The 26,477-nt window shown below is 44.9% G+C and overlaps 1 protein-coding gene across 1 annotated transcript in view; it reads right to left on the reverse strand.

Annotated features, from left to right (window-relative positions):
* The window catches only part of POF1B (POF1B actin binding protein), a 193,265-nt gene that overhangs the window by 26,083 nt on the left and 140,705 nt on the right, over positions 1-26,477 (reverse strand). The window contains exons 7-13 of the mRNA XM_030209028.1: positions 25,509-25,539; positions 24,579-24,650; positions 23,787-23,879; positions 18,974-19,087; positions 11,426-11,578; positions 10,721-10,840; positions 114-242 (exon numbers count right to left, since the gene is read on the reverse strand). Of these exons, the coding sequence (XP_030064888.1) occupies positions 114-242; positions 10,721-10,840; positions 11,426-11,578; positions 18,974-19,087; positions 23,787-23,879; positions 24,579-24,650; positions 25,509-25,539 (712 nt within the window). The remainder of the gene's footprint in view (positions 1-113; positions 243-10,720; positions 10,841-11,425; positions 11,579-18,973; positions 19,088-23,786; positions 23,880-24,578; positions 24,651-25,508; positions 25,540-26,477) is intronic.

Below are 26,477 nucleotides of genomic sequence, written 5' to 3' on the forward strand. Positions count from 1 at the left end.
CAATGCTCTTATGAACAGAATCAAAAACCTATGAGAGTTTATTGTAATAAGTGTAAGGGAGCATGCTAGAATAACCTTCAAATACAGGCACAGAACACATTATCAAATGTTACCTCCTGCTGTCGCTTAATCAGGGCCTCCCGCTCTTCCAAAGAGGAAGTCAGCTCTAGCAGCCTCATCTGAAGGTCACTGCTGCTACCTTGTCTGGCTGACATATCACTCTGGTACTTGGTTACTTGACTCTAAATGAAAAAAAAAAAAAAGTAGAAAAAAGGTCTGAGAAATATACAAATCAATGGGTAGTATGGATTTCTATTAAAAGTCCCAATCTTTAAAATGTTCAGATTGCAAACCAAAAGCATACGTCTTAGACTTTGGGGGCAGGAGTCGTCGTGGTAACCACTCAAGGGTGATACTAATGGCCAAAACAGGGCATATGTTGCATACCCCAAGTAAGACATCGTTGTCATGACCAGATTAGGTACCTTGGAAAAGGGGGGGAATGCCAGGGTGGTGTAGATTAAAAGATATGGAAAAAAAATCCCTGGGTAGCAAGACCTCATGGCATCAAGATTCCAGAACTGGTTCCGACTGACTTGGAGGCTCAGAAAGGAACTGCCAGGTCATAAAAATTCAATAAATTAGAATTTAAAAAAAAAATAATCAATAGTTTTTTTACTCCCTACACTCCAGGGAACGAGGAAATATTATTGCAATGAAAATGGTTGAATACTGCAGGCTGTCATGTAGTGCAGAGGCAGGGCATCACCTAAAACCAGAAATGAAGGGTATGTATGTATGTATGTGCGACATGAATGATCCCACACAAATCTGATATTTCTTATGAAAAAAACCCACATTATCCCAAACAAGTTTGAGTTGTGGTTTACAATAAACAGTATAGGATACATAACAAAGAATAATGCATAAGAAAGTAATTTGTTATAAAAATCCAATTTTACAATACAGTATCATAAACACTTATTTAACATACATTCACAACCATATTGGCACCAGTGGCATAACTAGCTGGGGCGCAGGGGGAGCGGTTGCTCCCCCAAACAGCTGTTTAAGAAAAAATGGCGCCTATGCACCTCGTGCCAATATTTTTGTCTGCTCCCTCCCTCCTGAGTCTTTAATCTTTTCCAGTCTCTTTTGCCCGTCTCTCCCATCCGCGTGGTCACTTTTTATTTCCCTGAAGCTTTCTCCCTCCTGCGCAGCACCGGCGATTCACAGTCAGCATTCTGCCAGTGTCAGGGCCTCTCTCTCCTCAGGCGCGTCCCACCTCTATGGAAAACAGGAAGTTGCAACAGAGTAGGCGGGTCGCGCCTGAGGAGAGGCCCCGACGCTGGCAGAACACTGACTGTGAATCACCGGTGCTGTGGAGGAGGGAGAAAGCTTCAGGGAAGTAAAAAGTGACCACACAGATGGGCAGAAGAGAAGGTGAAAAATGCAAAGCTTGGGGGGGGGGGGGAGGGGGGCTGGAGAAAGCTGCCCAGGGGAGGTTTAATTGACTGGAGTGGAAGTGAGCCTATCTAGTCCACTTAACAAGGAAGCCAATTTGGGTAATACTAATCTGTTTCCACCTCCCCCCCCCCCCCGGCAGCTGTCGTTGCCATTCAGTTTAAAGCAAGAAAACTTATGATCTGCTGCATACACATTGTCGTTCTTTATTGTTGGTCCATCTGTAACAATGCTAAAGCTGTTTCAGTTGGATAGGCAGTGCCTTAAAAGCTGGAGAAGTAAAGAAATAACAGTTGAAGATCACTAAAACAGCATAAAAAATTATTGTTGCTGGTAGAATATGGTAATACTAGGGCCCAGCTAAGGAATACGTTATTTTGAGTTAGTCTTCACTGGACCAAACTTGCTTTCCTTGTGCCATCACTATCCAGCAGGATAGGCAGTGTCTTGAAATGTGGAGGATAAAGGATTTTTAAAAAACATATTTATATCATTATCTCAAGCAAAGTCAAATTCAGTGTGGCTTACATTTGAAAATACAGTGAGACAGAATAATAGAATTTAGTTATATCATGGGAATACATAGATGGATATGTCTGAAACATTTAACAAAGTTGAGATTAGCATATATACCCAACTGGGCATTTAAAAATGTGTCCTTTATTGATACCACATGTTCAGAAATCATAGCCTTAAGTATAGACAGTTATTCAAAGATTATCACATGGGAGGGGAAGGAGATAGGGAAACAAAGAGGGTACTACTGAAAAGGGGAGGAGGAGATAGGGGCACCACTGGAATGGGGATATGGGGACAATGGTGAAAAACGGGTGAGATGGGGACAAAGAGGTAATGCTGGAAAAGGAGGAAGATGGTAACAGGGGTAATACTGGAAAAAGGGGGAAGATGGGGACACAGAACAATGTTAGAAAAAGGGAGAGGTGGGGACACCAGGACGGCAGATGCTAGAAGGGGGAGATGAGACCAGGTAGGCTTGTGCTGAAAAAGGGGGGAGATGGGGACACAGAAAGGGCAGATGCTGAACTTGGGGGTAAGATAGGGACAAGGGACACAGAAGGGAGATGCTGGCCAGGACAAATAGTGGTGCAGATTAAAAAAAGGATGGTGCACTTGGAGACATAAGAAATGTCAGATGGGCAAGAGACCCTGTAAAGGCAGAAGAAACAGAGAAAAACAGAAGAGAGACAGTGGGACCAAAGCAAATGAAAAAATAAATTGTTCAAACAACAGTAGAGGGTTCGCATGCATTTTCTTAAGTCATTTTGGATGTATTGCAGCACAGATTTTGATGGGTAGAATCAGGGACTGCAAATCCCACATGAATTTGGGGATGAGTTCACACTAGGACTGGTTGAAAAATCTCCCTTCTGGAACTGAATCACTTGGCAGCTCTATACACAGCTATTTGATAGTGGGGACATAAAACGAAAGATCAGTGCCAAACAGATGTAGAAAAGGAAATGAAGACAAGAGGCGAGAGAAGAAATGGAAAGGCCAACCTGGAAAAGAATTTGTAAGGCTGACTCATGGAACATGGAAAAAAAAAAGACTTGGACCAGCCAAATTCCCAGATAACAAAGGTAGAAAAAAATTATTTTTATTTAATACTTTGTAAGGACAGCGAATGATACATACCTGTAGCAGGTGTTCTCCGAGGACAGCAGGCTGATTGTTCTCACGACTGGGTTAACGTCCACGGCAGCCCCCACCAACCGGAACAAAAACTTCGCGGGCGGTCCCGCACGCAGGGCACGCCCACCGCACATGCGCGGCCATCTTCCCGCCCGTGCGCGACCGTTCCCGCTCAGTTGAATGACAAGCAAAGGAATGAGTAAAAACGCAACTCCAAAGGGGAGGAGGGAGGGTAGGTGAGAACAATCAGCCTGCTGTCCTTGGAGAACACTTGCTACAGGTATGTATCATTCGCTTTCTCCGAGGACAAGCAGGCTGCTTGTTCTCACAACTGGGGTATCCCTAGCTCTCAGGCTCACTCAAAACAATTGAATCTCGCAACGGCGAGGGCATAACAGAAATTGACCTACGAAGAACAACTAACTGAGAGTGCAGCCTGAACAGAACAAAATCGGGTCCTGGAGCGTGGAGTTGGATTCAAACCCAAACAGATTCTGCAGCACAGACTGCCCGAACCAACTGTTGCGTCGGGTATCCTGCTGGAGGCAGTAATGTGATGTGAATGTGTGGACAGATGACCACGTCGCAGCCTTGCAAATCTCTTCAATAGTGGCTGACTTCAAGTGGGCCACTGACGCTGCCATGGCTCTAACACTATGATCCGTGACATGAGCCTCAAGACCCAGCCCAGCTTGGGCGTAAGTGAAGGAAATGCAATCTGCTAGCCAACTGGAGATGGTGCGTTTCCCGACAGTGACCCCTTTCCTATTGGGGTCGAAAGAAATAAACAATTGGGCGGACTGTCTGTGGGGCTGTGTCCACTCCAGATAGAAGGCCAACGCTCGCTTGCAGTCCAATGTGTGCAACTGACGTTCAGCAGGGTGGGTATGTGGTCTGGGAAAGAATGTTGGCAAGAGAATTGACTGGTTAAGATGGAACTCCGACACCACCTTTGGCAGGAACTTAGGGTGAGTGCGGAGTACTACTCTGTTATGATGACATTTTGTATAAGGAGCATGAGCTACCAGGGCTTCCAGCTCACTGACTCTACGAGCTGAAGTAACTGCCACCAAGAAAATGACCTTCCAGGTCAAGTACTTCAGATGGCAGGAATTCAGTGGCTCAAAAGGAGGTTTCATCAGCTGGGTGAGGACGACGTTGAGATCCCATGACACTGCAGGAGGCTTGAAAGGGGGCCTTGACAAAAGCAAGCCTCTCAAACGAGTCCAGAGTGCGAGACTCCCGCCCCGGGGGCGCCGAGGCGGTATCCCTCGAACTCCGTGCTCTCTTGAGAGCAGAGTCCACGACCGCCGAGTCATGAGGCAATTGGGGCCGCATCAACTCTGGGTCAGAGTGGATCCTGTATTGGGACTCCGCTTTCTTGGGAATGGTGGTGTTAGATAAGGGCTTCAGCCAGTTCCGAAGCAGTGTCTCTTTGAGGACATTGTGCAACGGCACCGTGGAAGACTCTCTAGGTGGTGATGGATAGTCGAGGACCTCGAGCATCTCAGCCCTCGGCTCATCCACAGAGACCACGGGGAAGGGAATGAAAATAGACATATCCCTGACGAAGGAGGCAAAGGAGAGGCTCTCAAGAGGCGAGAGCTTCCTCTCCGGTGAAGGAGTGGGGTCGGAGGGAAGGCCCTCAGACTCCTCTGAGGAGAAATATCTGGGGTCCTCCTCCTCCCCCCAAGAGGCCTCTTCCTCGGAGTCAGACATGAGCTCTTGCAGCTCAGACCTGAACTGGGCCCGTCTCGACTGCGAGGAACCATGTCCTCGATGATGGCGTCGAGCGGTGGACTCCCGTGCCGGCGGGGATGAAGCCCCCTCCATCGACGTCGACGGGGATTCCACCTGCCTCGGCATCGGTATAGAGCACGCCAGTGCCTCCATCAATGGAGCCGGGGGCGCAAGCACCCCCGGTGCCGGCAAAGCTTGGCGCATCCGCCCTTCCAGAATCCCTGGAAGGATGGCTCGGAGGCACTCGTCAAGGCCCGCTGTCGGGAAAGGCAGGGGGGCCGGTGTGGGTGTCGGTGCCGGAAGATGCTCGGGTCCAGGAGACGGTAACAAAGTACCCATGGACTGACGCAGCGACACCTCTTCAACCGAGGGGGAACGCTCCTCTCGGCACTGCCGCTTCCTCGGCGTCGAATCATCTCTGGAGGCGCCGGAGCTGGTAGTCCCGTGCGCCGTGGGCGACCGATGACGATGCTTTTTAGTCTTCTTTCGGTGCCCGTCATCAGCGCTCGGCGGTAGAGATGAAGAGGAGGTAGAACCCCCCCCCCCCCCAGCCTCGAGGGATCGTGTCTGACAGGGTTCGGTCCCGATGGCCCTGGGTAGAGGGAGGGGCCGATTGCCTGCGCGGCCTCTCACCCCCGCCGTCGCCGGTGGACCGGCGGGCCAACAGTACCTGTACTCCTGGGGTCGGTGCCATCGTCGGTGCCGATTTCGTCGACACCGGTACCAAAGATCCGGCCATCGACACCGATGCCGTCGACGTCGAGGGGCCGGCGCAAGTTCCAAAAAGACGGTCCCGAAGAACTTGCCTTGCCACCTGTGTCCGCTTCCGCAAGCCGAGACACAAGGTGCACGTCTTGGTATTTTGCTCTGGCCCAAGGCACTGGAGGCACCAAGCATGGGTATCGGTTTGCGAGATCTGCCAGCCGCACTGACCACACTTTTTGAATCAGCTCGGGACCTTCGAGGACATCGATGGAAAAATCACGTCGGCGAAGTTAAAGTCGTCGATGGTGGTGGTGAAAAGCACACCCGAAAAAAGAAACGACCGCGCAGCCACAAGGCCGCAACGAGGCGCCCCCGCGGCTAAAGACGACGGGGGGGGGACAAACTTCTTTTTTTTTTTAACAAAAGAAGAAAAGAAAAAAGCCGCGAACGCGCACGAAAAGAGAGAAAAAAAGCTCGTGGCTAGGCCGCGATCCGGTTTCCGGGGCTGACAGAGAGAGCCGATAAGACGTCTCTCTCCAGCACGGAATCGAAAAAAACTGAGCGGGAACGGTCGCGCACAGGCGGGAAGACGGCCGCGCATTCGCGGTGGGCATGCCCTGCGTGCGGGACCGCCCGTGAAGTTTTTGTTCTGGTTGGTGGGGGCTGCCGTGGACGTCAACCCAGTCGTGAGAACAAGCAGCCTGCTTGTCCTCGGAGAAGTCAGAAATACGCATTTATAATATTCTAAAAGTTATGTGTTTGCAACCTGCTCATGCACCACCCAAATTCTTCCTACGTGTATGCTCCCCGTCAAATATGTGCTATGTAAGATGTGTGTATGTACAGAATAGCACCTTTTCGGCACTTGATTATATGCTAGTATTCCAGTAATTGAAGCATGCAAATCAGCACATAAAATGAAGATACTTACCTGTAGCAGGTATTCTCTGAAGACAGCAGGCCTTATATTCTCACAATTAAGTAACACGGCGCCAAAGTGAAGATACGTACCTGTAGCAGGTATTCTCTGAGGATAGCAGACCTTATATTCTCACAAACCCTCCCACTTCCCCTAGGAGTTGTCTCCTGTATTTTCTTTTTTATGCTCTAGTATTTAACTGCGCTCCTGTGGCGGGCGGGAAAGCACCCCCACTTGCGCGGTGGAGTGTGTCTCGCACTCCATAAAGCTCTGTTAAGCTTGTCATAAGTTCCAAAGCAGGCAGTGCGGCGCCGTGTTACTTAATTGTGAGAATATAAGGCCTGCTGTCTTCAGAGATTCTCCAAGGACAAGCAAGCCATTAATTCTCACAATTGGGGTATTCCTAGCATCCAGGCTCACCGAAAACAGCAAACACTGGTCAACTGGGCCTCCCAACGGCGAGGACATAACTCAGTTTAACCTGAAACTATATACAAACTGAATAAGAGTGCAGCCTGGAACAGAATAAAATGGGCCTAGGGGTTGGAGTTGGAATCTAGACCCCAAACAGATTCTGCAACACTGTCTGCCCAAACCAACTGTCATGTCAAGCAGGGCTTTTTTTGAGGGGGTACTGAGTACCGGCACCTTTTCCATTGTTTGCTAAAATTGACCCATGGCCACAGGTTTTAATAAAAGAGCTCAGGCTCTACACAACAATTCTGCCTTGTCATAGATTCTGTGACTGGTTGCAGGGGGTCTGGCTATTATGGGGTGGGTCCCTCATAATCACTCCACCCCTGAAGAGTGGCCCAGCATTTGAGTACTGGCACCTTTTTTGCTAGAAAATATGCACTGGTGTCAAGTATCCTGCTCAAGGCAGCAATGAGATGTGAATGTGTGGAATGAAGACCACGTCGCAGACTTGCAAATTTCTTCAATGAAGGCTGACCGCAAGTGGGCTACCAACGCAACCATGGCTCTGACATTGTCAGCCTTGACATGACCCTCCAGGGTCAGCCCAGCCTGGGTATAAGTGAAGGAAAAGAGATCTGCGTTTCCCAATGGCGACCCCCCACCCCACCCCCCATCCTGTTGGGATCAAAAGAAACAAAAAGTTGGGTGGAATGTTTGTGGGTCCCAGTCTGCTCCATGTAGTAGACTAATGCTCGCTTGCAGTCCAAGGTGTGCAAGGTGCTCTCACCAAGATGGGCATGAGGTCAGGGAAAGAATGTTGGCAAGAAAATTGACTGGTTCAGATGGAACGCCGACACAACTTTCGGCGGGAACTTAGGATGTGTACAGAGGACTACTCTTGTGATGAAACTTGGTATAAGGTACACCAATACTACAACCTGAAGCTCACTGACTCTACGAACTGAAGTAACAGCCACCAAGAAATGACCTTCCAGGCCAAGCGCTTCAGATGGCAAGAATTCAGTGGCTCAAAAGGAGCTTTCATCAGCTGGGTGAGAATGGTGTTGAGGTCCTTTGACACAGGCAGAGGTTTGACAGGGGACTTTGACAAGAGCAAACCTCGCATGAAGTGAACAACTAGAGGCTGTCCAGAGATGGGCTTACCCTCTACATGTTGATAAGCACTAACTGCACTGAGGTGAACCCTTACAGATTTAGTCTTAAGACCAGACTCGGAAAGGTGTAGAAGGTATTCAAGCAGGGTCTGTGTAGGGCAAGAAAGGGGATCTAGGACCTTGCTCTCACACGAGAAAGCAACCCTCTTCCATTTGAAAGAGTAACACCTCTTGGTGGAATCTTTCCTGGAAGCCAGCAAGACCTGGGAGACACCCTCCAACAGACCCAAGGAAGCAAATTCAAGGCCCTCAACATCCAGGCTATGAGGGCCGGAGACTGAAGTTTGGGATGCAGAAGAGATCCCTTGTTCTGTGTGATGAGGGTTGGAAAACACTCCAATCTCCACGGTTCTTTGGAGGATAACTCTTGAAGAGGAGGAAACCAGATCTGAGGCCAGTAAGGCACGATCAAGATCACAGTCCCGTGGTCTTGCTTGAGTTTCAGCAAAGTCTTCCCCACAGGAGGAACGGGAGGATACGCATGCAGAAGACCTGTCCCTCAATGAAGGAGGAAGGCATCTGAAGCCTGGAACAGAAGCGAGGGACTTTGTGATTCATTTGAGTGGCAAAGAGATCCAATGATGGGGTGCCCCATGGTCAGAAGATCTCGCGGGCAACACCCATGTTGAGGGATCACTTGTGCGGTTGCATAACCCTGCTCAGCCTGTCAGCCAGACTGTTGTTTTTGCCCACCAGAAAAGTGGTTTGAAGGAACATGCCATGCAGCTGTTTCTCTCCCAAGAAGGTTTCTTTTTGTTCCTTTATTTTTTTTTTCTTTTACTAAACCACTGAGCAAGATCCCTAAAGGGAACCTGTAAACCTAACTACTACTACTATTTAGCATTTCTATAGCGCTACAAGGTGTACGCAGCGCTGCACAAACATAGAAGAAAGACGGTCCCTGCTCAAAGAGCTTACAATCTAATAGACAAAAAATAAATAAAGTAAGCACATCAAATCAATTAATGTGAACGAGAAGGAAGAGAGGAGGGTAGGTGGAGGCGAGTGGTTACAAGTGGTTACGAGTCAAAAGCAATGTTAAAGAGGTGGGCTTTCAGTCTAGATTTAAAGGTGGCCAAGGATGGGGCAAGACGTAGGGGCTCAGGAAGTTTATTCCAGGCGTAGGGTGCAGCGAGACAGAAGGCTAAAACCAAGGGGCCAAAACCGGCGCATCCACCAAAAACATGGAGCAGGGGGTTGCACAGCACCTACCTCTGCTGGGAGACAGAGAAATACTGAGGTCAGGGTTGCACAGTCCCTTATTCAGGAGCGCTGTTCAATAGGAGAGCATATTACCCACTCATAGGGAATGGTCTGAACAAGACGATAAAGAATGAGAGATTGGACATTGGGCAAAAGTTAGCAGAGACGAACGGATCAAGTTGTGGATTTTAAAGGAACAGGAGATTAGTGCATGCTTGTGTGAGTCTACTATAAATGAGTAGAAGAATGAGAAACCTGGGGGGGGGGGGGGGGGGAAGGAAAAAGTTACCAGGTGAGATGGCCAAGGTTCCAAGGGAGAGGAGAAAGGGTTCACAGGCTTTACAAAGTTAAGAAAATTGGAGAGGTAAGATTAAAGGTAGGCCACATGGACAGAGGAAGGGAAGAGGAAGGAGGGAAAGTGGTTAACTGTGATCGAGGAAGAGGAATCAGGATGCTGAGTAACATAAAGGAACCCAAACTGTAACTACATGATGCAAGGTTACTCATTAGGAGTTGCTGCCCAAGAAAAGGATTTAGGTATCATTGATGATACACTGAACTTTCTGGTCAGTATGCAGCAGTGTCTAAGAAAGCAAACAGAATGTTAGGAATTATTAGGAAAATATGGAGAACAAAACTGAGATTATTATAATGCCTTTGCATTGCTCCATGATGTAACTGCAGATTGAATATTGTGTGCAATTCTGGTCCACACTTAAAAAATATACAGCAGAATTAGAAAAGGTACAGAGAAGGGCGACGAAAATAATAAAAGGTATGGGACGACTTCCCTATGAGGAAAGACTAAAGAGTCTATGGAACTTCAGCTGATGAGATGGTTGAGGGGAGATATGACAGAGATCTATAAAATCCTGAGTGGAGTGGAACAGATAGACATTAATCCCCTGATTACTCTTTCCAAAAACACAAAGACTTGGGGGCATGCAATGAAGCTATTAAAGCTCTGGAATTCACTGCTAGAGAATGTGGTAAAAGCGATTAGCGAAGAAGGCTTTTAAAAACAAGTTTGGACAAGTTCCTAAAAGAAAAAAGTCCATAAACCATTATTATGATGGACTTGGGAAAATCCACTGCTTATACCTGGGATAAGCAGCATAAAATCTGTTTTTCTCTTTTGGTATCTCACCAGATACCCATGACATGGATTGGCCACTATTTGAAACAAGATACTGGGCTCGATGAATCTTCAGTCTGTTCCAGTATGGTTATGTTTATTTACTTATATACTTAAAGCTGCCAGCTTGGGGTCACATTTAAAACCCTTGATTGCAGGAGGAATGTTGCAGTGATGAACAGAATAGGTATATTGTTAGCAATATAAAAACACCAGCTTTTACAATGAGACATATTTACACTGTTTGATAACCTGTTAAAATATACGTACTTAGTTCCTGGCTCTAACAATTTTTGGGAAGTAACTTACCCTTAAATTGTGGATCTCTCGGTCCTTCTCCTCCTTCAGACTGTTGATCATTTCCATGTAATGTCTGCTGATCTCATCTGTTTTAGTCTGAAGTAATGGGCTCGTACAAGTCTCAGAGATCTGTGGAGGACAAAACAACTTTTCACCTATCCTTTTCTCCCAATGGACATGTCTCTGTCCCAAGGTAAAAATCCACTAATTTTAGGAAACAGGACCCAAGATTGTGTTCCTTTTTACAAATTGTATGTTTTAAGAGACAAACTGAGGAGGCCCAAAAGTCAACTGGTTCCCAAGCCTCATATTCTACAACAATACAATAAGTTAACAAATTCGGTTGGTATAGGGCCAAAAATATGACAATGGCCTGATAAGATTTGTATCTTAAAGGCCGGCTTGAGATGGAGCAAGGTCAGGCCAAAATATTATCCAGATAGCACCGATATTCAGCCACTATTTGTATAAGCTTTATGTTTAGCTTAAGCTGCAAAATAACAGGCCTATAGAAAAAGGATAGTGCTGGCGTATTAACTGCACTATCTATATATTCAGCCTTGCTGCCTACATATATAAATCAATTTAAATGCCAGTTGGTCACCATGTTGGTCCTATAGTCCTTTCTTTCTATAATCTAGCAAAGAAAGGAAAAAAAAAAAGAAAAGAAAATGCATGGCAACAGTGGGTGGTATGAGGGCAGTAACACAATACCTGTGTTCTAAGATTCTGGCTCTCTTGCTCCAAGGTTTGCTTGCTGTATTCCAGCTCTTTTAACCGATAATTTTTATCAGCATCTGCATTCCGCAGAGAACGAATTGTTTCTTCCAGTGTTTGAATCTTTAAGGCACTGTCTTTGAGCTGTTGCTGAAGTAAGCACAGAAGAAAATAATTTTACTCTTGGCTGTGGACCTAGAATACACTTTTACTGTGTGGTAAATGTATTTACTTAATGGTGAAATATATAACATACAAAAAGGCTAATACAAATTAGAATTTAGAGCTTGATATTCAAAGTTATTTATCTGGATAGCAGCACCTGCTACCCAAATAAGTAGCGTTGACCAAGGCCAGTCAGTAATTTTCAGCCACACTATTCTGATAATGCAACTATGGCACCGAGATAGAGCTGGGATTTATCTGGAAGCCAGCGATATTAAGCACTGGTATCTGAATAAGTATCTGGATAATTCAGGATAAGAAAAAAGTTGTTCTAAGGTATCTAGATTTATATCTGGGTACCAGTGCTTAATATTGCCATTAATATTCAGATATTGGCAGCAATCAATGCCATACCCAGATATTCAATGCTGATATCTGGATATTGGCTGGTGCTGACTCTTTGGACATGTCTAAATGCTGTGACTGGTATATATTTTTTTATTTTACATTTAGTAGGCACAATTACACAACTATATACTTGTTCAAGAAACATTTAAAAGATCGTAAGAATAAGCAAAATACGAAAAAAAAATACAATCATCACAATCTTAAACCAAAAACATTATACACAATTAAAATTAGAAGGTGGATGTGAGCATCATTGGAGATATCTAAGAAGAACATATTAAATAAACAAAAATAACAGGAATAGGCTTAGTTGAAACCTTCCTGATTAACCATTTTTTTATCACTTCAGTCGTTGTAGTAGCTGGCGCAACTAACATCTTTTTTCAAATCAATGAATAACTATAAGTGACTAACATTTAAAAGAAATGCCAACCAAGGAGTTTAATATTGCTCCTCTATTTTCTTATAGTCATATGAAATTTAAGCTATCTATACTGCTCTGAATGTTGTTCATCATCATAAAAGACAAGTAAATATACATACCAAAACACAATCAAAACAAAATCAAGCTAAAACAAATAAAATACATCAATAAATATCAATCATTAATGAGGTTAATAAATCAGCCACAGTTTATCCAAGTAGCTTTAAATGATATTCAGAAATGTATCTGGTAAGTCACTGCTGCTGAATATACCAGACAGATTATCCAGTTTAAATTTAGACCAAATATTTCTGTGGCCTAATTTTAGTATTTTTATTGATAAGATAAGATGCAGAGGACCATCAACCTCTCCACTATGGGTTGGACAAATTATTATTCTCTTAACACTGAAAACTAAATAGATTAAAAAATATATAAAAACAATTCAAATCGTAAATCTGATACATGCTTTTATTCTCCCATCCTTTTTTCTATTTGACCTAGTACCCCCAGCCCCAGTATCCCATTTGGCCTTCAAACATTCACAATCACACCTTCAATTTTCAACCTTATATGCAGACCAATTTCCATTTGTTTGCTGCTGCTGCTCATGGAATGGTTAATTGGTTAAAAGATGGAAAACACAAAGTAGGACTAAATAGTCAATTTTCTCAGTGAAGAAAAGCAAATAGCAGGGAAGAAGTGACGCCATCCCCAGAAATGGAAGCTTAAGCCACGAGCTCCGGGACTTTTTGGGGACAAGACATGTAAAGTGCACTTTTACTTCTGCATTTCACTGAGGTACGGTGCTGTGCGATGCAGGACCTTGCTGACTTTGGATGTCCATCCGTTGGCATCTGATGTTTGTTACATTTGTACCCCGCGCTTTCCCACTCATGGCAGGCTCAATGCGGCTTATAGCAGAGAATGTAGCTGCGATTCCGTGTTCGAGAGCAGGCTCGCATATGGCCGGCAAAATAGCGGTGAATGGAACCTCGCAGCAACTGCAGATATACAGTTAACGTCCCTTTACAATGAAATGCGAAAGTGGTTTCAGAAGATAAAATCGGATATCACATCCGTGCGCTACAAACTTCAAGAAACTTTAGAGGCGCTGAAAAAGGACGTGAATGAGGTCGGCAGACAGGTGGAAGAAGCTGTAGTGCTTCTGGAGTCACACAGAGAGTATCTTGAGCGGCTGCAAGGTCAGGTGGCACAACTGGAAAAGCAGCAGCTCTCAAAACAAGAGGATTTGGTCTAGCAGACTGCGTCTGCAGGGATTGCTGGAGACAGTTGCAGAGTCACAGGTAAAAGAAATTGCAGGTCTTATATTTGCTAAAGCTCTACAGATAGTGGAAGCATCCGCTCCGGTACCACCACCATTGTTGGAACGGGCCCATAGAGTGCAAGGGGGGGGTAATTGGCCCCATGATGTGTTAGTCCATTTTCATAAATATGAGGATAAAGACAAGATACTGCGAGGTGTCCGCCATAGAGGTGGAGCAGTCATGTGGGAGGAAGCGGATGTGGAAATTTACCCCGATATTGCTCCTGCAACTTTGGCACATCGAAGAGACTACCGAGACCGGACACAACTACTTAGGGATCATCAGGCATGTTACCGATGGCTTTTCCCAACTGGCCCAGCCTTTACTTAGGGAGGTAAAACCTACTCTGCTGTATCGATTACTGAAGTTAAGGATAATTTAGTGGCAGCTGTATTGCTGTCTTCAGATGTGCCTGGACTAGAGATTTGCACGGGGACAGAAATGCGACCCGTCCCCGCCGGAATCAAACCCGTCCACGCTCATCCCCGCCAGAATCTAACTCGTCCCCAACCCATCCCCGTGAGTAATCTCCTCCGTCCCCGCCCGTCCCCTTGAGTGATCTCCTCCATCCATGCCCATCCCCATAAAAAAAGGAAGTATAAAGTACTGAGTGGAGTGGACAGGGGGCACACAATACAGAGTAATACATTTAAAACGAATCAGAGAAAATATTTCTTCACTCATTAATATACTGAATCTTAGAAAAAGGGCAATAAATACATAAAACAAACTGAAGTTTTTTCCACACTAAAATAGAGAGAGGATTATTGGTCACCCAAACAGCACAATGCCCTCAACAAAAGAAACAAGTGGGTATGATAATGCTTTAGCTGCAGTAAAACAGCTCACAAACAGCCAGTTCCCACCATGAGAGAAATAAACTGCCTATACACATATAAAAAATAAAAGTAGTCAGCTGAGCTCATCTCTGTGCAGTTCTCTTCTGTGGATACCGAGGTCTGGCAGTGCCTGGAAGACTCACTATATACAACTTGAGCAAATCTCCTGATCGTGTTGAACTTGAGTTGAGACAGAGAGAGACCCGGGTGAAAACGTGCAAGTGCTCGTCAGGGAGCACCTTCTTTTTTTTTTTTTTTGAGATTATGGATGAAGGGCGTCTAATTGTTAGGCGCTCAAGTCCCACCTCCAACACCCCCTTGAAATTTGGCTGTACCTGCGATGGAACAGTTAAGGACGGCCAAAATGGACGTTTCTCCGAGAAGGACATCCACGTCTTTGCTCTTCCCGACAACCCCCTTGGTATTTGGCCGTCTCCGCGATGGAGCAGTTGAGGGCGTCCTTTTCGTACTGGAGGTGAAAACGTGCAAGTGCTCGTCAGGGACATCCTTTTTTTGGATGAAGGACGTCTAAGTGTTAGGCGCTCAACTCCCACCTTCGCTATGCCTTCACCACCCCCTTGAAATTTGGCTGTCCCTGCGATGAAGCAGTTAAGGACGCCCAAAATGGACGTTTCTCAGAGCTAATTCCACCTCCAACACCCCCTTGAAATTTGGCTGTACCTGCGATGGGACAGTTAAGGACGGCCAAAATGGACGTTTCTCCGAGAAGGACATCCACGTCTTTGCTCTTCCCGACAACCCCCTTGGTATTTGGCCGTCTCCGCGATGGAGCAGTTGAGGGCGTCCTTTTTGTACTGGAGGTGAAAACGTGCAAGTGCTCGTCAGGGACGTCCTTTTTTTGGATGAAGGACGTCTAAGTGTTAGGCGCTCAACTCCCACCTTCGCTATGCCTTCACCACCCCCTTGAAATTTGGCTGTCCCTGCGATGAAGCAGTTAAGGACGCCCAAAATGGACGTTTCTCAGAGCTAATCCACTCCTTTGCTCTGCCCGACACCCCCCTTGAAATTTGGCCGTCCCTGCGACGGGGCAGTTGAGGACATTCTTCTTTTCGTACTGGAGAAGGGCTTGGTTTCCGCCCACTAAAACAAAGGTATGTGCGCGCGTCCCTACAGGAATCACGTCAGAACATCCTCCATCCCCACGGGAATCCCACATGTTTATTTCCGTCCCCGCAGCACTCCCGCTGACCCGGAGGGGATTCCCGCGCAAACCCTGTTCCCATGCAGACCTCTAGCCTGGACCATTGACCCCCATCAACATTTCCAAAGGCATCTGGTAAGGCGAGATGGCGCCACGTGGCAAGATCTGGGAAGGCTTCCTGAATTCGTTGCTGGACTAATTACAATGGTTTATTTTTGCTACAACTTTTGGAATTGTACTGATGATTAGCTTCTATTGTTAACACAGCTTGTCAATATGTTTCTCTTGTTTACAGGATGCTCCTGGGAGTCTGGGTTGTAGGGTGGTGGGAGACGTATGGATGGGGAGGTGTAAGTGGAAAGAGTGTATATGTAGTGTGCCTGAGCTTGCGGGGGAGAATATAGTGCCCTGGGATGAGAGTGCTGTACAGTTTCTTTGAATGGTTCTGGTTCATTTCACATTTTAAGTCATGGGCTCCTTACATTTTCTCACCTATAATGAACGGGGCTGAACTCCCCTCAAAAAAGGAGCTTATTTTTAAGGAGGCAAATAGGGCAAAAATAGATGTGGGCTTTGTGCAGGAAACATCTGTTACCGTCCCGTGTTTCCTTATTGCAACATGCTGATTGTCCTGTGGTGATTCAGGCCCTAACAGGATATGTAAGAAAACTAATGGCATATGGATTTTGATTTTGGTGTCTAAAACAGTTTGGATCGTCCTTCAGCATACTGTAGCGGACCCTGGGGCTGTTATATTTTTGTGAAGGCAGAGTTAAATGGGCTGCTCTATACTCTAGTGAATGTTAATGCTCCTAACGCGGGACAGGGGGCTTTGTTTTCAGTTGTTGGTCCCTAAAATTCTCTCTTTTAGAGAGAGCATTTTTGTCATGGGAGGTTATTTTAATCTCACCTGCCATCCTCTGTTGGATAATTCCTCTCTCAAAAAATTCAATATGCAAAAAAAAGACTGTGTGTAGCTGTGTAGCTTTATGGCTCATTTAGGATTGGAGGATGTTTCGTGTCTTTACCATCTGGGAGAACGAGATTATTCTTTCTATTCGGCTCTGCATGATTCTTATACACACAGTGACTTATGGCTGATGGAGAGAGGTCATTGCCTGTTGGTCTCTCAGGTAGTTATTGAACCTAGGGTGTAGTCTGACCATGCCCCGGGTCTCTCTGATCATTAATCAGTCTTGGGGCAGAAAGGTTATGAGATTCTAGCATCTTAATGATTTAATGTTGGTGGATCCGCAGCTTCTGTGGAAGTTGGAGGTGGATTTTAAGGAATTTTTTTCATTTAATTCAAATACCAGAGATATAATACAATTTTAGCATACGCCTAATAAGCATGCATTAGAACATTCAACTAACATAGATATGACGCTAAAGATTAAGGAAAGGAATAGAAAATAAAACTGAATATCACTGCACCTATGATAGATTCAGGGTGCAACCATACATTGAGTATCGGTGCAGTTCTGGATGCCTTGCTTCAGAAAAGATATAGCGGAATTAGAAAAGGTTCAGAGAATTGTGACAAAAATGTTAAAGGGATTACAATGACTCATATATGTAGAAAGGCTTAAGACGTTAAGTCTCTTCAGCTTAGAGGAGAGATGGTTGAGTGGAAATATAAGATGCCTATAAACTCATGAGTGGAGTGGAATGGGTAGATAGGGAACTGTTCATCCTTTCAAGTAGTATTAAGACTAGGGGGACAGAGGCCACACAGTCTCTGTGTGCACTAGTCTATCTTCAATGTTAATCAAAAACAGGCCTCGTTTGACTGGCCTTTAGGATTAGGATTTCACAAGGTTCCAAGGTAAATTAGGCCTACCTGCATTAGGTTTCTGCTGTTTGCACATCTGTGGTGATGAAGACATATGCTGAAGGACTGCTCTTGTTTTTCCTGGGGCTCCCTGGTCTGCCTGTACTCAGAATTTTTATCTGGCTGCCTGAACCACACTCTCTCTGCTCTGCTTTGACTGAGCCTAGTGTTTCCCCAGACATGCCCTCCTTTACAGGGGACTGTTGGGGGTCTGAGTGGTTTTTTCCAGCCTGCCCGTTTGTCTGGGCAGGTTGGCCTCTCTCCTACCCCCTGAGCCTCAGGGTGTCCCCTCCTTGAATGTACCTTAACACACCCTGGTGGTCTAGTGGCATCTTTGGGGCAGGAAAGAACCCCTTGCTTCTGCCCAGTACCGCTGCTTCTTCAAAATGGCTGCCGAGACTTTAAGCGGCACCCTCGTGAGACTTCTGCAGAAGTCTTGTGAGGCCACTGCTCATTTTGAAGAAGTGGCTACAGCAAACAGGTCAGTGGCAGCGTGCAGGAAAGAGGGGTTCTTTCCTGCCCCAAAGAGACCACTAGACTACCAGAGCGCATTAAGGTATGTTCCAGGAGGGCTCCCCGACTCAGGGCAGGAGGGGAAGTGGATAGATGGAGGGAGGGAGTGAGGGAGCTATAAAAGATGGATGGAATGTGGGTGCAGGGAGGGGTGCTGGAAAAAAGACAGGCGAGGGGACGTACATGGCGGGGAAGGGAAAAGGGGGAAATACAGCATATGGATTGAAGGGGATGGAGAGGAGAGGAGTACATGCTGCTCATGGATGTTTGCTTATTTGAAAATGTACATTTTTTCTAATTCTTGGAGGCAGCGATCCCCATATGCTGCCCTGCCACCAGCACCGGTGTCTCCTCTGTACTGCAGGCCACATCTCTAACTTCCTGTTTCCTCAGAAGCAGGCCACAGTACAGAGGAGACGCCAGTACCGGTGGCAGGACAGCATGGGGATCACTGCTGCCACCTTTTGAAAACAATAAAAAAAGAAGGTAGACTCGGGAAGGGGGGTTGATGGAGGAAGGGAGAGATGCCACACTGCAGCTGGGGGGGGGGGGGGGGGGGGTTTGGATGGAGGGAGTTGGCAGAGAGAGTGTGGAAAGATGTTGGACTCGGGGCAGGGGTGCCTTGTCATCCCTGCCTCAGGCGACAGATTGGCTTGGGCCACCCATGGGTATAAGTTACAGAATGCTGCTCAAGTGAGGACTGAAATCTGATGAAATTGCTCATGGAGCTCAAATGTACATTTAGTTATTTCAGACATAAAAAGAGTCAGCTTGCTAAAACCTGCATAACATGCTGATTACTGTATGTTTGTTACTTGCCTAAGACTGTATAAAATATCTGGGTTATGTACCTTTATAAATAAATCTGAACTTACCTGCTGCTGGCGATTATTCTCCCTCAAAGATGCTAAGATTGTTTCATACTCCTTTACTTGGGATTCCTTAAAGGCCAAATCTCTCTCAAGTATTTGCTTGTCATCTTCCAATTTCTATGGAAACAAAAAGTGCAATTTCTTTTTAATTCACCATGTGAATATAGTAGATCCAATGTTTCCCTGCTTGTTGACATAGGGGTGGGAATTTGATAAATGGCACCAAAAGTTAGGCGCCGGGATGATGCCTGTTAAGCTCGTGTTCTGAAAAGGGTGCTCTGCGTAGAATGACCTTTACAGAATACTAGCTTAGTGTGTATTTTACACATAACTTTGGGTGTGAGCATTTATGCCTTCCAAAGGCTGGTGTAAATACTGACGGCCAACTAATTGCAGATAGGCACTACTCTAACATTGAACATAAATTCTGGAATGCTCCTGACCCACTCATGCCCCTCTCATGGCCATGTCTCCTTTGGAGTTGCATATTATAGAACAGGATATACAGCAGAGTACTTGTTAGCGCTTAATTAGCTAATTAGTTTACACTCAGATCTGTGAACTGTGCCCAACTTTGGGTAATCTAAACAAAATCTACTGTAGAGCCCAACTGAACCCAGGATCTTCGGTTTCTACCAAAACTGAATCTGCGACTGAAACTGGTTGCTCGGTTTCAGTAGAAACCGTACACGAAACTGTCCCCCCCTCCCCACTCCATCCCCTCTAGACCATAAAAGTCTACCCTGAAAGTGCCTCCCCCCCAACACAATCACTTTCCCATGCCCCCTCCTGGGTGGCCCTGGTGGTCTAGTGGCTTCTTCGGGGGCAGGAACGGACCCCATTCATTCCTGCCCTGTGCCACTGCTCAATCCAAATAGCTGGCAAGACTGCTACAGGAGGTCCCAGCAGCCATTTTCTGAATGGAACCAGCACAGGCAGGAATAAGTCCCTCCCGTGCTGGTTCCAATCACAAAATGGCTGCTGCTGCTACCGCCTGCAGCTGTCTCATGAGGCTGCTGCAGGAAATCTCAGCAGCCATTTGGATTGGAGCAGCGTATGGGACAGGAATGAGTGGGGTTCGTTCCTGCTCCAGAAGAGACCAATAGATCACCAGGACTTCACTAAGGTAGGCCCGAGGAGGGCCTATGGGTGGTTGGGCGGGAAGGGGGGAGGCACAGGAGAAAAGATCGCTGGGGGGCAGGGGGGAGAGGCTCGGTTTTGGCCGATAATGCACAGGCATTTCTTGATGAGGTCTGCAACCTCCTCCATCTTGTCACCAAAAACGTTGTCTCCCTGGCACAGAAAGTCTGCCAGCTTCTCCTGAACCACTGGTTCTAGGTCTGAGGTGCACAGTCAGGCGAGTTTGCGCAACCCCATACCCATGGTGGAAGCTCTGGACACCATATCAAAAGCATCCTAGGTTGCCTGCTCCATGTACTTTCCACACTCCTGGTGCTTGTTCCTAGTTGACAGAGTTTATCAGCCTTCTCCTGAGGGAGAGTATCTGCAAACTCTCCCCCACTGCCCACAATGTTCCACAAGTGCATGCTCATTAAGCACTGGTAAGAAGCTATGCGGGAGGAAGAATATTGTTCTGAAAAATCTTCTTCCCAAAAGACGCCAAAGTCTCACTCTTTGGTATCCCTGGAGAGGGAGTCTTGGAACTCTTTGATTCTTTTGAAAGCAGATTTGACCACCATTAAATGGTGAGGAAGCTGGATCTTCTCAAACCTTGGAGTCTTATTTACATGCTGTACGGGGGGGGGGAGGGGAAAGGGGGGCTCCCACTACTTCATCTGTATAAGCTTAAGGATTCTGTGCAAGGGCATTGTTACATCTTCCATCAGAGGAGAATCAAACTGAATGATGTCCAGCATCTCTGCCCCAGGCTCATCCTCCGTTTCCAAGCCATATTTATTTATTTATTTATTAGGATTTATTAACCGCCTTTATGGAGAAATTTACCCAAGGTGATGCATAGCAAGTACAGTTTAACATAAAACTTACAATTTTGTTAACAGCGTAACAGCAAAAATGACCAAATATAAACAAATACAATAAATGAGGTAAAATTGAGAACAGTAAATTATAACCTAATAGGACTATCATGAAACAGTATAAAAATATACACATTTAACAGCAATGAAATTCAAATAACAGAGATATAATACAACGTCAACATTAATGAAACATCTAATAAACACGCTTTAGAACATTCAAATATCATAGATATGATGTTGTTTTCTACAATACAGCTTATCATGTAGCCGAGGGACCAAGTGCAGATATATAGTTGGGGTCAAGATGGGTGATACAGAGTTATTTGGGATAAATAGATGGGTGGCTAAACTGAAGGCAAGTTTTTTGTACAGTTAAACAAGATATAAGGTACTGATCTAAGTTACAGTGTGTGTAGCAAATTAGTCCAGGTGCAGAGTGGTATAGTCAGTTACCCTATGTATTAAAGGCCTGGGAGAAAGCCAGGATTTCACCTGCTTCCTGAAATGAGGTGGTCTCAAGTTAGACATAGTAAATTCCACAGTTTGGGGGCTACTGCTGAGCAGTCTCGCTGGCGGGTATCACGTCGTACAATTTCTTTGAATGAAGGTACAGAGTGATGCGCCTTCAGAGGTCTCAAAGATGTGTAAAAGGCTAACTTATTCTTTAAGTATTATGGCCCATTTTGTCTTTGACAATCAAACAGAGTTTTAAATTTAGCCCTGTAAGATAGTTTTTTTGTAGGAAGGGTGTAATGTGGTCACGCTGCTTGCAGACTTCTATCATTCATGCTGCAGCATTCAAAATTAGTTGGAGCTGATGCAAACTCTATTTGGTAGTCTAGTTGTGATGTTATCATGGCATGGACCACTATGCTCAGATTTGTCTTATAAATATATGGAGAGAAATTTCATAGCTTCTGCAGGTGATAGAGACAATTTTTAAAGGTTCTTTGAATTTGTGGGATCAGAGTGAGTGATCAGTCTAGCAGTATCCCAAGATTCCTGACCTGTGATTTTAGGGGGAGTTCATACTTTCCAAAAGGTATTTGTCCACTTATGCGCTAGGTACCCAAAGAATCTGGGGCAGACCTAGCCAACTCCCTGATAAAAACAAAAACAGAGAGCTCCTCTGGAGGACTTTCTCTTTTCATGTGGAGGCGAGAGTTCTCAGGGAAGACCAAAGGACCACTTCTATCAGAAAACCTCTGGTGTCTCACAGATGTAATCACCAGGCGACATTTGAGCCTCTGCCTGCCTTGCACATGACAGGTGGTTGAAGCCTGGGCTGAGGAAGTCAAGGTACTGGGGATATCCTTGTCCCCAAGGAAGCTTCCCTCTCTGGGGCTGGAGACTGACACTGGTTCAGTGCAGACTGGCTCCGAGGTCCCTGAGGACATGGTGTTGATGTGCTGGCCATAGGCAGTACATAGGTCTCCAGGATGGGTTGGTGAATCCTGAGAAGCTGATATTGATGCCCTCAATGCCATAGCCTCATACTGGGCCAAAAGGTGACCCATCTCTTCTCCTGAAGGGCTGCTATCAATGAAGGCTTAAGCTCAGCCAGAATGGTCATGTCCTTCAAAGTTATCCGAGTCGTATCAGTGACCTGGACTTGACTAGATAGAGGCAGTTGTGCCACACCAGTTCTGGGGAGGGTGAGCAGCCCTTATATTGGGGCACTTCAAAGGTATCGATGACCTTGATACCTTGCTGGTGGGCCTTCAGGGGGTCTGAAGCTAATGTTTCTTAGCCTCCACACAATGCATGGCATTGGAGTCCCTTGGCGTTGATGAGGATGACGACAAATCCTTCCACGCCCTTGGGAGGGAATTAGAGGATGCTTGATCCCAGTGGTTCAGGCTCGATGCTCAATGTTGAATAAAGTGGAGGCTCTCTCATTGTCGATGTGTCCCCAGTGTCTGATGCAGCTCCCAGAGCCGTTGAGAGAGATGGCACCAATGCAAATGTCTATATCAATGGACCAGTCTTCTCAACACCAAAAATTCATTTGCATTGCTTTTCTTGACCTCTAACACCTCTTCCTGATGCTTGTGAACAGAGTTTACAAGATTATATCAGCCCCAGACACCACTGGCACCAATTATAGGACAAGGTCCTGCTGCACTGGGTGTACTTTTTAAAACCACTGGGAGTTTTCCAGGACATGTCAGTAAAAAGAGCCAAGGGAAAATCAAACAGCTTGATTGTGAAAATATCCCTGACTGGGCACTGAAGGCCCAAGAAGGCCTGGTGAGCTGCAGAAAAAAAAGAAAACTTAAGTGTGCCAAAAAACCTAACCAAAGAAATAAAAGGGAAGTTGAGAAAGAAGACTGGCCCCATGCAAAACACTCACAAACTGCATGTAAGAGAACATGAACCATGAGACAGAATGAGTAGAGATGAAAGACGAGGAAGAAAAAAACAGGACTGGCCTTAATGCACAGGAAAGTCCCACATTAATGGGCCCTAAGGCTGAATTCTAGTATGATTCAATAAAAGAGCCCTTAAGATCATACATTTAGGAATTTAGCCCTAGTAAATTATCAACAAAGCCAATTTAGGAGCCTAAAACCCTTTGAATATCAGACTTATAAAGATTTCATGGAAAGTATGCCTTGTATTTCTTGGTTCCCAAAGAAATGGAATTAGTCATTACTGGAAAAAAGAAATGCCACAAATTTTTATTTGGTATTAAGCTATAAATGGTTCTTAGTTGTTTCAGTACTCGATGCAATGAAACAGGATATATCTTTACAACTTCTGAATAAAAGTTATGAGAATGGCAGATTAAATGGTAATACAAAATAGCAACATACATTTAAGTCATCTTGGAGGTGGCTAAGGTCCTCACGGAGGCTGGCGAAAGTAGAGAGCACAAGTCTCATGGACTTATCTGACGTCTGTCTCATCTAAACAAAAAAAAAAAAATTAAATTAATTCAGTTTAAAGGTGCTCCAGAGTTACCTGCACTAACCGATAGGCTATTCCTCCACTGTCTATTGACTGCTTATTTTTTGTTTGTTTACAACAGTCTTAGAAATGGCATGCATAAGTTTCAGCTTTTAATTGCTTCCTTTCCTCAGTGTACATACAGCTACGTCCACAGGTCTGGCACATCTTCAGGACATAATTAACAGTTGGCCATTATTCTCTCCCTGGTACATTAATTCAATGACTAACCTTTCCTTAGTTTGGTTACTCATTTTATATTTACTTCTCATTCATGCCAAGTTTCTTCCTCCAAAGTACAAGTTTATCTCATAAATGCTTTTGTTCAAGGAAGCTTGTTTTGATTCCAGTTCAGAGAACTATTTCATGCCCTGGGATTTGTAGTATGAAGTGTTACCACGATTTGGGTTTCTGCCAGGTACTTGTGACCTGGCTTGGCTACTCTTATGTTCTTATTATTAATTAATAATTCAAAGCAACACTTACTCCACATACAAAAAAATGGGGCTATTTTTGTTTTGTGGAACTAATGTAAACATTTTCACACAACATGGACATTGAATCTCAGTTATTCTTTGTGATCCTGGTAAAAACATTCTTTAGCTTTCATGAATTCAGGTGTCTGCATAGCTCTTTCCATCATTTTTTCGTGTTCACACCTGCAAGAGATAGCGAATCTGCTGTTTTGTCAGCTCTGATACCCCTTTGGGGATTAGGGACTCAATCTCCATCTGCAAAAAATACAGATAATGATTAGATTTGCTTTCCCATTCTTTGAGCTACTTTCACCTAACCCAAGCTGACCCCCTTATGTAGTTTTATTTCTTGTCTTAAGCAAAGAAAAGGTTATTTGTTTAATCTTTCAACTGTTAAATATTTACCAGGGCTTATACAAAAGCTGCTCTGTGTAGTTTAGGTGTGCAGTGATGTACACTAATACTGGGTAGTGGCTATTATCTACTGAAATCATCTGCTGCTACCAATACTCTAGAAATGAAATCCCTATTTTTCTTTTATTTCTATTTATTACAATTTAAAGTAGACTAACACAACAATCATACTACTTTCTCCCTTTGGAAAATGTCTCTATATATTATGCATTAAAGTAACCCCTCAGACTTTGCATTCCAGACACAGCTGTATACATCTTTCTAAAATTATTAGAAATATAAATGCAAGTTTGGATCTTTTGTTGATGCAAGATATTGCATAAATTTCCCGATCAACGGTTCCAAATAAGGTAGAAACTGTTCCAAATCTTTTCTACCATGCTGTTGCTATATATTCCAAAATGGGTGACTTTTGCCCCACTTGGAGCCCATTGATAGGGTAAGTTAAGTGGCACAGCCCAAGTGGATGAAAACCCATGTTTACCACTTTAAGTGGCAGATTTAAATTTTTTTTTTTGGTGAGGGGGGGAGGGGGAAGAGGGTACCAGCATTTAGAGTACACTTATGAAACATATGTATAAAAGAACTGCCTCTACCAAAATGAAACAAACTGTTCTTTCTCCCTCCCCCCCTGCATACTCCTAGCATTTAATTCAGCATGCAATTCTGTAACTTCTTGGTTCCCATTTGTGTACTTACCTCATAGTCTGAAGAAGAATCCAACCGCTGTCTGTTAAAATAAATACATTTGTAAAAACTATTATGCTGATCACAGAAGAAATGAATAACACTTCTAAACAAGTATTGAAGATATGGATCATCAGGAGCTTAACCGAGATTGGATAACAGAGCCAGTAGTGAGAGGCGGGAATAGTGTTGGGCAGACTTATACAGTCTGTGCCACAGCCGATGGTGGGAGGTGGGGATAGTGCTGGGCAGACTTGTACGGTCTGTGCCCTGAAAAAGACAGGTACAAATCAAGGTAAGGTATACACAAAAAAGTGGCACAGTGGGAGGTGGGGCTGGTGGCTGGGAGGCGGGGACAGTGCTGGGCAGACTTATACGGTCTGTGCCAGAGCCGATGGTGGGAGGCAGGGATAGTGCTGGGCAGACTTGTACGGTCTGTGCCCTGAAAAAGACTGGTACAAATCAAGGTAAGGTATACACAAAAAAGTGGCACATTTCTTGAGCAGACTGGATGGACCGTGCAGGTCTTTTTCTGCCGTCATCTACTATGTTACTATGTATGTATGATCCTGCATTATTTCAGATATTGTCTAAAATTAAGGCAGACAAGAGGCATTTCTTTACATCAGAAAGAATCATTAAAAAATGATCTTTTGTGAAACCTTGTTCTGCCTAGCAGCACTTACAATACCCACTATACATAATGCAGATCTTAGCAATATGAGAATAAAATAATGGCCTTCATATTAAGCCTACCCTGAAACCAAATGGTGATTAACAGAACTACCGTATATCACATTATCCTGAATTGATTTATTTATTTCACTAAGGGGTCCTTTTACAAAGCTGGCCTTAGTGCACCCTTACACTGGTCTTGACCGCTCACTAAAGGCCATTTCTACCACAGCTGGAAAATGGTCAATTTTCCAAATTAATAGTAATGTGCTAATGTTACAGTTAGCGTACAGCTATTAACAAAAA

Source organism: Microcaecilia unicolor, chromosome 7, assembly GCF_901765095.1.
Source record: "Microcaecilia unicolor chromosome 7, aMicUni1.1, whole genome shotgun sequence".
In the NCBI taxonomy this organism is placed as follows: domain Eukaryota; kingdom Metazoa; phylum Chordata; class Amphibia; order Gymnophiona; family Siphonopidae; genus Microcaecilia; species Microcaecilia unicolor.